The following is a 12,286-nucleotide window of genomic DNA, read 5'->3' on the forward strand; positions in this document are numbered from 1 at the left end:
AATATAATGTTGTCGTCTGCTTCATTTCAGCAAACAATTTACAAAATATCTTATAAATCCTACGAACCATCCTTTGTAGTTTGGTTTGCGTCATAATTTTCTATAAGACCATGTACAGCCATCGGCTAGACACGATCGGCGGCCATTTATCATACATAAATTACAGAATTACAAGCGTCTCTGTAACTGTGACAGGTTAGCGTGCCATTGTAACAAAGGAGTCATAACGAACATCACACACTAACGTAATACCACTTCCCACAGTCCCCGAAACGCTACATAAGGCATATGGACATTGGCCACACGATAAACTGGACGTGAAGCTGGGCGGCATCATGGTCACAACAAGGATTGGGATTATATGTATTTTATGTTCTCTTATATATGGTGAGTATTTTTGTCTTATGAAAAGATTAAATTTGCGTGTATATTTACCGTTAATTCAGTAAAGACATAGATATCTAATAAATCAATTGTTGTATAATTTTTTTTACACTTGAGATAGAGTAAAAGAGGAAACTTTTATTTCTGTTTTATCTCCTTTTTTTACGAAATTCACGAAAACGATATTCTTTCTTGCATTCCACTTTTTTTTTATTTCTTTGTATTTCTTTGCACCTCCAATTCTACGAATTCTTTCTAACTATCACGTTCATAGTTTTTCGTAAAAAGTAACTTGACGCTTAAACTCTGTTATCGTGTCATGTCTAAGCATTTATTTGGTTGATAAGAGAAGGACTATGAACAAACATTTGCTTGATGATTGATCAACTCGTTTTCACGTTTTGGATGAATGTATTTGCTATTTTCACACTTGCTCCGAGCTGATAAGCAACCTATCCATATATCTTTCCACTCCTGTCGATTTAAGAACACCAAAGTACATTAATATCATTGCGTCCACACACCAGACTTGAAACTACAACAGTGTCAACGCACAAAAACTACAACAGTTTCAACGCACAAAAACCATTAATATCATTGCGTCAACACACCAGACTTGAAACTACAACAGTGTCAACCTACAAAAACCATTAATATCATTGCGTCAACACACCAGACTTGAAACTACGACAGTTTCAACGCACAAAAACCATTGATATCATTGCATCAACATCAGACATGAAAATACATGGTGTCAACGCACAAAAACCATTAATATCATTGCGTCAACACACCAGACTTGAAACTACAACAGTGTCAAGGTACAAAAACAATTAATATCATTGCGTCAACACACCAGACTTGAAACTACAACAGTTTCAACGCACAAAAACCATTAATATCATTGCGTCAACATCAGACATGAAAATACACGGTGTCACTTAACAATAAAATAAAAAACATCACTTCAACACAATAGGAAAATACCATAATATCTAGGGAAAAGGAAACATACAATCACAATAGTTCCGCCATACAAAGACAATATTTTCGACTACGTCAAAAACGTATATATATATATTTATCCCACTGTCAAAACATATAAAAATATCTTACTATCCAAATCAACACCAATACAGTAGGCGAAAAAGATATTTTAACAAAGTAACACACCTAACGGCAACAATGAAACTTAATATCATTTCAGAGGTCAAAATATTCTTAAGATTGTTATTTTCGCGGGGTTCAAGTTTCGAGGAAGTAACACAATTGCAAAAATATATTGGACATAAAAAAGAAATAAATACATTCCGTTACAGAATACACCCTTCTGTTTTTAAGTTGCGAAAATATTTGAACTATCGAAAATCTGGACAAGAATTGATAATAATTCCTAAACTTGGTCCTGTTAGTAAGTACTTGATGATGTCTGTTGCTTGCTTTGTTGTACAACATTCTTACCTCTTTTGCTAGTCTCATCAATTGAAGGAAGGAGAAAGGGAAGACGTCGTTCCATGATCGGAATGCTGGACAAAATAGAACCGACCAGTCAGTTCAAGTTCCCGATATCTTCCTTACTAGGACAGTCATGTAAGTTCATATACCTGGATATACAGGAAAAAGTGTTTAAATCACAAGTATCTTTTTTTCGTGTTTAAGTAAAATTGCCGGAACGAAGAAAAAAGCCAATTATAACAAGGCTTATATTGTCTTCATCTTTAATCAATGTTGATTTTTGGTTGTTATTTCGGGCAAAGTTTCAGCAGTGCAGTATAAATATCTATCTTACAGATGGACATCTTTTCTACTTACGTAATTGGTCATTTGTCTTGCTAGTAATCACTGTATCAGCATTGTGTGTCGGTGATTAATAGATCAGTCTGACCTAGGTGCTAACGGCGAAGGACATCTATTGTCACCTAGTCATTTCATTGGACAGCTCATGTCAGTCGGTAATATACTGACATTGGTCACTGCTCAAGTACTTACTAAGGAGTGAGAAAAACAATTAATGTTATCTCAGTTGTTATAAATACTTCCTTTATAATTCAATAAAGAGTTGTTATATTGATAAAATACCATAAAATAACTTACTGTTAAATAAATGATTTTCGTGGTTTTTCTTTTTCTTGAACTTATGTTACTCATATTCCACGATTTTTTATGTCCACTGGTCATTGTTTGGATTTCGTGGGCAAGATTTGAATTAAGAGTAAAGAAAAATGTATATTTTTTAAAGTCACGAAATTTGAGCTCATCGAAAATATATGATTTTTCAGTGTATGCTTATTTGTTCGGATTTTGACTTTTTGTAAGCCATGATAAATCCTAGTATCATATTGAAGTATTATGATGATACTTGTATATGAAGTAAATTATATTTCAATTGGGTTTCAATTGTGCAAAGACAAAGGTACGGACTTTTGATTCCATCTTTTATATAAAAGTGATATTCTTTATTTTTGGCAATGAGAAATTACTAATTGTCACATCAGGTGAAAATAAAGTAGAACGACAACTGGCTGATCTATTATGTCCCTAAGTATAAAATCTTTTCCATTTCTATGTGACTGTCTACATTCACTGCCATCCATTCCAGTTTCTATACTTGCATGATTCTAAGTCTAAGTTATTGTTCTTAATATTCTTTTTCTGTCACTCCATCACAGTGTTTGTCCTGGAGGAACTTGATTTCTGTCTATATTACTGTCCAAGGAATCTATCACTGTTAATAATTATCAATTGTCGTTCGGATCCAATATATAATTGTGTTCTATAATATCAAAGCAATTCACATATTATTTTCAATATTGCTGAGAAAACTCTTTTCGAAACCGAAATCCTCTGAATGCTAAAAAATAAAGTAGAACTGTGACGTTGTAAAAATTCAAATGATGGTAGCTTAATAACAAATAGGATAATCAGTATCCTTTATATACTTATTTAATCAGTTAATATCTGTAGGACTTGAGTGATTTCATAAGGTGTTGATTTCAGTGCCAGCAGATAACGACAAGACAGCGGAAGCAGGCCATAAAGTGATAACAGGATCAGTTTCCAAGAACCGACACAAACTGCCGTCACCTGTCTCCCTGATGGGCAGTAGATTGGCTGCCACAGAGAATGGTTTCGGTAAGTATTATTTTGTTTTGTACTCTAATTAAACTTGATAACACGCATAACATATCCTACATTCTCGTATGTTTTATTTTACTTAATTTGATTATTTTCTTCTTTTTATGCCCCAGTATATTGTTTTAGTGCCGTCTATTTGTCTGGTGTCAACTTTAACCATACCTATAGCTATTGCACCGTAAGAGGCCGGGCTTTCGTATTTAGCAAACTTTTCTGGTCATGTGACCTTGGCCGTAACATTTGACATACATTTGAAAGAAGAAAACCATTACCACAATAAAGACATAAGTGTTCAACAAAGTGTGCATGCAATAAGCACATGCTTTGCATAGTACAGTTTTAATGTCAAACAGAGGGCATAATGTTTCATTAACACGTTTTGCTTTGTTTTTAATATTGTTTTAGTATTTCTTTAATATGCTATATTGCTTTCCCACTGTTTTTCCCTCACCAGAGTATGGGGACGCTTTTTACAGTGTACAATTACATACTTATGGTCTTACAATGTCAGGGAAATGACAATATCTTATTGTATCAAATACCTTCTACTGATATCACAACTTGAAGATTTGTTTTCGTGCTTAATGAAAATAGAGAGGATATCCAGCAAGGTTAATATGTTTTCTTTATTGAAACTGTCCGTTATGAACACTGTCACAGTTAAGAAGATGCATGGTGGATGTGGGCGAGGTACCTGTATAAGGACAATGGAAAGTTTAATTAAAGCCTATAGACGCCGTTCTAAAGTGCTATTGTGTAGGTAAGTTACTGTCGACGAGAATGACAACTGAAATGATAAAGTAGTTGTTGTAGTTTTAGTTATGTTTATTTATTAGTTAAAATCATATTTCACAGTATATAATTAATGCGTTTTTTTTAATAGTTTATTATATTATTCGTATGGTAGGTTACATTTTATCGATGAACATATATTTTCATCATTTTTTGAAAAAGTACAGCCAAACAATGAATTAAACTGCTTCATACAGTGGTTTCGTCCTTTTAGAATTTGTCTGTGAAGAGCTTAAATCTTAAACCTAGGAGGCGACTCCAAAGTGATTGAAAGAAGTGTCAAATTTTCAAATGGGATGTGCACCAGTCTCATAATTCAGTAAATTTCGTAATTTCTGTATATCTGATAATTTTTTTCAAGAACACTTTAAGTTCTTCGGATGTTAGCATCACTGACTAGTCCTGGAAGGACGAAACAGTTTAATCCTACTGCTAAGGTATTGAAAGGTGTTAAACACTTGTAAGTCATACAGAGTGCATTGTTGACAATTTCTGTTTACATCTTACTTGCAATTTGCAATATATAGGAGGCTGAACCGTCACATGGACTGTCTGAATTACAAACTGCAGAAATGTCCTATGACGTATTGGCGGGCCGTGCGCATGCTCAGACGTGCATTCGGGGAATATTTATGGCGTTGTAATATTGAAATCCCAATCCGCCTGGACATTGCTCTACAAAAACAGATCCCAAAGTTTGTTGATGACGTCGCAACCCATGACAGTGCTAAAATACTTCCTGAAAACTATCCAGAGGAATTAGGAAACTATTTTGAAAAGGACGATGATTTTTATGACGACGATGATGACGACGATTACGACGATGATATGCTAGATGATGACCATTATGAAGATGATAACGATATTAAGGAATTTAAAGAGAATATGAGAAAACTCGTTAAAGGTGGGTATGTTTTTTTCGTCAAATAAACGTTCATTTGCTGTCGTATTTACATAATAATGGAGACTGAAGAAATGTTTTTTTTGCTTTTATGAACCAGATGACACCTATATGTGCAATTGATTATTAAAACGTACCCTTACGTCCTGAATATTAGGAAGTGATGTTTTTGAACGTTTAACAATATGGTAGTTATGGAAATATTGTTGTAATAACATATCGCTATTTTTGAATAGTAAATATTTATAGTAAACTACTATGCATTTTTGTACAATGATATGCTATATTGTTAGGCACAACAACCTTAAGAGGTCATAATTTTGCAGAGGCATATAAAAACCGCCATAACTATGTTATTCAATTAATGCTTTTCTAGTTTCTGTTTTCGTTTTACAGCTGATGACAAGTATCTAGACAGACATGATGATGAGGAGGATGACTATATGGATTACGATGACCACGATGATGACGATTATGAGATTGATGACATATTAGAAGATAAGAAAGAAGCTTTAGAAGATATCATTGAGAAAACAGATGCCATAGATGATGTATATGACGACATATTAGAAGAGAAGAAAGATATTCTAGAAAATATCATCGATAAGAAAGATGACATTGATGATATATACGATGACGTCGATGACTATGATGAAGATGATATAGATGACGATGAAATAGATTTTACTAACGATATCGATGACATATACGATAATGTCGACGATGATAAAGATCGTGAAATTATGGAGAAAGATGCTGATGATGACGACGATGACGATTATGAAAATAGCGATGATAATGATATAACAGATCATATAGAAGATGTTATCGAAAATATGTATGAAAATGATAATGACGAAGACGACACTGACGATGCTAAAGGCGATGATGATAACTATGACGACAGAGGTGATGATGACAATATAAGAGAAAGATATATTGATGACGACGATAAATACGACGAATTAGACAATGACGATGATGATGCTGACGACCATTTTGACTATGACGACAGGGATAATGAGGAAATTGACGATGATGTTTATGAAAATAGACTTGACGACGACACCATTAAAGAGAAATTCTTTGATGATGATCGTTATGAAAACGATGATCAAGACGATGATTATGAAAATGAGATTGACGATGATGATCATGATACTAGTGACGGTAATCGTCATGACTTCGATGATCACTATGATGATGACCATGAAGATGATGTTGACGATGATGACCATTTTAACTTGGATGATCGTGACGATGATTATGAAAATGATGATACAGACGATATCAATGACTTTGAGGATATTGACGACATGCATGAAAATAATGATTACAGTTTGGAAAACGACAATGCTAATAATGAAGTTGACGATGACAAAATACCAGATACTGATGACGATGATATCGTCGTTTTGCCCATGCAACTATATAACCGATTGGCAAGAAGAGCTATCGTTTCTCGTCGATTTCAGCACTTGAACAAATTATTCAAAGGCATACCGAACAAAATCATTGGCCCTATCAAAGGTACTGAAATTACTTTACTGTCATTCTTTCAACTGTGTTAATGTTGCAATTTCATTTTATGGCAAACTGTAGATAATTTATTTAATATTTGTTTTGTCATTAGGTAAATAACTTTACTGTGTTAAAAGACTGTATTAACTTATATAAACTAACATATGGAGACTTGCAATTGATAAACTATAACATGGTATCATGATAAAATATAACACCACGGAAAAGAGTCCCTCGAGACATAGCATCAAGAAAAAATCAAAAGAGAACCAAATGTTATTATCATTATTATCCCTCAACATAATGATTAGTAGTCTAGAGCGAAGTCAGGGGCAAAGAAATTTATTTCACCGCTTTACTTACTTCACTCCGTCAAATCAATTTCCATAAGATGTCACGTGTTATATTGAGCTCGTTTCTTTGTTATATTTTTTAGGAAAACGGACATATTTTGATAATAGAATTCCAATCTATAGACGGATCAGACCAAAGAAGATAAACCGAAGCCCAAACGTCGAATTGGCGAAGTTGGACGGAAAATATATGTAGGTAATAGTCAGTATGGTATGAAATAAATTTGTTTGATATTAGACTATCGGATTATTTGGTTGTAGGATAACGTTTTTTGACATCATCAAATTGCCTATGATTAAAGTCTAAAAAGAATTTGTATTCTTTTTCTTTTGTTTTCAAAATAATTCTTTTACTGCGACATAAGTGTGTCTATAAATTGTTAACAATGGAATTCCTATTGCAATATAGATTCTGGTCAATCTTATTTGTCATTTCTATTGTTTTATTGTATTGTTATATCTACTTATGCGGTTTGACAATGTATTTATATATGTATGCCAGTATCAACTTTTCAATAATAATGCATAATTCTTACATATAATCCTATATTTCGTTTCAGGCAATGAAGGATAGTTAATGCTTAAGTGTTTGCTTTAATACGCTGAAGTGAATCTTGGATTTACTCATAGAAAAATCAATTACACGTGGTATTGTTTTACCATTGTCTGATAGTTTGTGATATACCATTTACCCTTTCATGCAGGAATTATGTTATTGTGTTTTGACAGTTATACCATGTATATAACGATTTTTCTTTTGTCATTGTGTCGTTGATGCTTTGTGTAAACGGTATTTTCCCAACATTTTTCGACTAATTAAACGCAGACATGATATCAAACTCTTTTTCAAGTACATGTATTAGATATGTTATGGTAATATTACGGATTCCAACTTTTTATGATCTCCAAAAACAGACATGTTGTATAACTCAAGTTCTGTTTGTGAACATGAAAAGAGGTATTTGAGAGCAGAAGAACGATTTTAGTAATTTAAGAAAAATTCTCACTTTGTAGGTTCAAACGAGTTATTGCCCCTTAATCGTCAGTACGAATTTAAGTACGAAACACTATTTGCTTTCATCATTGTCATATGATCATTTACCCATTAGTTCAACTTTGAACTGTTTGGAAACTTTCGAAATTAAACAAAGTTCTTGGACTTCGGTGTATTTGTTGTGCATATTTCCATATCCCGTTCCTTAGGTAATCCTCTAGATGAAATTTCAGAGATGTAATGACAATAAGATAAAAACTTCACAAATGAAGAAACCATAACTCCACTGTTTTAATCGAAGAAAATAATTTGTTTATACCCTACAGTTTACCATGAATAAGCCTTATTTCTTGTTTCCTTTGGTAATAACATACAGACATGTTTTTTTCAAAAGACAGTAACATTTCTTGATAAATTTGGTTTTGCATTTTCACACCATTTTGCTATCAATTTAATTTATACACGTTCCAGCTACTACAAGAAGACCCCGCCTCAAAATGACCCTGGCTGTTCATGGGGCCATAAACTCAACAAACAGTCAAGTATTCACACAAACTTTAGGGGGAAAAAAATCTTTAAATAAATTCGTAATTTTCAAATATGTCTTCATAAAAGTCAACTGTTCATATAACGGCATAAACGCCAATGATTTTGATTTATGTTGTTGCTATATATTTAATCACATGTACCTTATTTGCTCAAGGTAAAGTTCGTTTAATAGAAATGCTCTTTCATTTTATCTTTATTTTATCTTTTATTTATTTTGTAATATTAAATCTCAGAATGTCAAGTACAATGTGTTTTCTTGCTTTTTTGCTTGAGAAATATTGATATTACTTTAGAAATAAGTACATTCCGAACATAAACTTACATGCTGTTGAATTATGATAGAAAAGTATACAAAATATTTTAAATGTATATATAGGTACATGTATAAATATATTTTATTGAAAACACTAAAACAACAATTTGGTCAAAAATCCCTTAAAATTAGATAAACTTTTGAAATATATCGTTAATGCTCCTTCAAGCTATAAGAGGTTTACACAATGTTAGAACTGATGTGTGAACTATATGTGTATAGCTGTTGATGTTCTCTAATTAGTCTTGTAGTTGAATAGGTATGTTATTTATATGTTTACACATGTTTTGTAATCTTTAGACATGATCTTTTTCATTATAACACCTATCTAATAAAGATTGATCAATCTTTTAAATGTTGTTTTAATATTTACATTAGATTATGTGATAATTGATATATCAAAGTTTTTGAGTCACATATATCAATGTTCGTATACACAACAGTCAGGGCGTGTATAAATAGCCTTCCACGCGTACATAGTCGCCCTACATCTTTACGGCCCGTTTGGCACCTCACGTCTCGGCAAACTGCGTGAATTTGAGCCCAAAGTTTCTTGATTGGGAAATAATTGATACGTCATTAATTAACTAGATAACTGTGATCATTAGCTCTGACAGTCAAACAGGATCTGACAGATTAACAGACCAATCAAAACCGATCTTACTGATAAAAACTGCAAGACAGTGAATATATAAAATGTCGTAAAATCGGATAGATTGATTTTTGTGTAATTGTTTTTTTTTAATAAAGTACTTAAATACGAGATGTGGCTACCGTGTATTGTTTGGTAAGATGTAAGCTACATATAGCGGCATGGTCACCACCTATTTTGATAGAACGAAACAACAATTTAAGCAGTTTGTGGAATAGATTAATAGTATGAATGCAAACAACACGTCATCAACTTTGTAATGTTAATTGTGATTAGAGCGTATGAATGTAGATAGAAGTATAAATAATTTGTTGTTAAGCATATGTAGTTGAAAAAACTCTTCCTGGTTGGTGAGAAATATTGCCCTCTCCAGGAGATATGTGGCATAGTTATCGTTAGGGAAGCAAGCTCTTTGAAAACATAATGACAATTGCAATGCTTCGATGCCAAATTTACAACAGGTACATTTAGCATTGTTATTACGGAAATATGATTCCATGATTGCAACATCGGGATTCCAGGAACATCGTCTGAATTTTAAACTTCGCCACGAAGATTTCAAGGCCAATCACAAAAATGACAAAATATGAACCGCGTAAAACACTTCTTTGTTCTTGCTGGAACAGTTTTTAAGTATTTGTATAGCCCTTGGTATTTCGAATAAATATATCAGGACAATAGCTAGGACAGAAAAGGAAAAAAAAAGATATTTAAATGTAAATCAGATATTATGTATTTAAGTGATCAGTTTAGGTTGTTGTGGTCTTATTCGCACATTACTGCGTTTTGGGATTTTGTATGTATAGAAACTCGAGATATTCGTTCGTGTTTGAGATCGTGTACTAAAGACAAGACACCAGGATCTTCAGCACAGTTATACGTGACCTTGGACCATTGAGATACGAACACCACCTACAGCTAAACGTCACGGAAGTCAGCTCTATGCTCCATTACGCCGCAATCAAGCTGAAAATGTTGGCTCACATTGACCTACTCTAACCGATGCAAAGTCCCTGCCCTCTGCAAAACGTGCATCTCCTCTGGAAGAAAGATAAAGATCATTTCATCTGGATTTTAATCGTTAGGACTGGCTTTGAATCTCTTTGAAAATAGATTATTTTATAAGCATTGATACCGTTATGGATCTCTGACGACTTCCATTACTGAAAAATACTATCAAAGATATGGGAAAAGTACATGGCCTCTCATTTGTGAAATAAATGCACATAACTACGGAATTTGTTAAAGTTCATGTCAATTTCAGAACTTTGTCGATTCTTTTTGTTTCTAATCTTTTTTATGAGAAGTAAAAAAAACATTTTTTTCGATTTTTATTCCTAAATAACATTTTATATGTGGTGTTTTAAAACAACACAGAAAACACCAATTTGTCAACAGAATCACATACCAAACTCAAATTCAATAAAACTAGGGAAAAGAAGGAAGTGTAAATCTTCGTCAACCCAAGTAAGTAATATCATGTTCCTAAATGAAAATACAAACAATGGAACGAACAGGTATACTTATGAACATCAAACTCGCTCGATTTCATATCACAGAAGGAAATAGAATATTACCGAATGAGACCTCTATGTCGTTTTTGTAACTGTTCATTTACAATATCTTTACAGTTCTTAACAATATTTTACAACTGACATTACAAAACAGCCAGAAAATATAACAAGTTAACAAATATCGTAAAGGGTATGCGTCTTCGGCATCAGCATCGATGATACTGAACATGTACAGCTTTGTCAATCCAAATGTCTCCATCTTGAATATTTCCTTATGTGTTTTTTATTCTTAAACTTAAATCTGAAAAATGATTCTAAATGTTTTGGTGCTCAGTGGATTTTATTTTTTATACTGATAAGACATCTCTAGTCTCGTCGGCATGTGAACGGCAGCATATATGAAGTTAATCAATTATTTGCTTTAGTCGACAAGTGAGATATTTAGGCCCTTAGCATCACTGACGGGTCCTAGAAGCACGGAACAGCTGTATGATGCAGTTTAATTCATTGTTTGGCGCTACTGTATTTCACTCTAAATTATGAAAAGGTGCTTTTCAATTGTGTGTCTTTTGTACAATCTCTAGTTCACTATGGTTTTTCATGTATCTACCGTTTTATTGTTTGCCTATTTAGTTATCTATTTATTTTACAAATAATAGATTTTATATATACAACAGAGTATTAATATTTTGATATCACCTTAAATTCTTCAATCCCAGTTTCTCATTGAGATATGCTCTGATACATTAAAAACCGAAATGGAAAAAGAGCGACTATTTAGTCGGAGTCATATAATTGATATCAAAGAAAACGTGGATATCTCTTTGTTATTTATACTTTCGAAATAATGACATGAGTTGTCATCTTCTGTTCTTCTGTCTTTGTCTAATGTATTTGGTAGATCTGAAGAAGAAATGTTTTAGATTTTTAAAAATAAATTTCATTATTTCTGATGCTATATCGATAACTTAACAACGAATGACATCTTCACAGTAAGTTTATTCTGAAATTAATAACTAATGTGATTTTTAAGATTCAATCTTGAAGAAACCTCACACGAACAACACTTTAAGCACATAGGTTAGAGAGAAACTTTATGTGGCGGAGGAAATAAATTGATATTTACGATACTTAATTTCCACAAGTAGATAGCACTTTTTAATATGAATTTCGAATTG

At 32.8% G+C, this 12,286-nt stretch overlaps 1 protein-coding gene across 1 annotated transcript; it reads left to right on the forward strand.

Annotated features, from left to right (window-relative positions):
- The first annotated feature begins 335 nt into the window (after positions 1-335).
- On the forward strand, positions 336-7,282 carry LOC132552836 (protein PFC0760c-like). The gene is made up of 7 exons (XM_060217027.1): positions 336-387; positions 1,858-1,974; positions 3,382-3,516; positions 4,180-4,279; positions 4,839-5,215; positions 5,609-6,742; positions 7,170-7,282. Exons 1-7 carry the CDS (start codon positions 336-338, stop codon positions 7,280-7,282), a joined length of 2,028 nt encoding a protein of 675 aa, XP_060073010.1.
- The last annotated feature ends 5,004 nt before the right edge of the window (positions 7,283-12,286 follow it).

The sequence above is a fragment of the Ylistrum balloti genome, unplaced genomic scaffold, assembly GCF_031769215.1.
Source record: "Ylistrum balloti isolate Yb309-2 unplaced genomic scaffold, AGI_CSIRO_Ybal_v1 Utg370282, whole genome shotgun sequence".
Classification (NCBI taxonomy): Eukaryota; Metazoa; Mollusca; class Bivalvia; order Pectinida; family Pectinidae; genus Ylistrum; species Ylistrum balloti.

What these genes read in the sequence shown, in the direction of transcription:
- LOC132552836 (XM_060217027.1), top strand. Translation starts at nt 336, where the DNA reads ATGGTCACAACAAGGATTGGGATTATATGTATTTTATGTTCTCTTATA. An exon ending in TTTATGTTCTCTTATATATG is followed by an intron (nt 388 to 1,857) that starts GTGAGTATTTTT and finishes CTCTTTTGCTAG; the next exon opens with TCTCATCAATTGAAGGAAGG. An exon ending in TTCCTTACTAGGACAGTCAT is followed by an intron (nt 1,975 to 3,381) that starts GTAAGTTCATAT and finishes TGTTGATTTCAG; the next exon opens with TGCCAGCAGATAACGACAAG.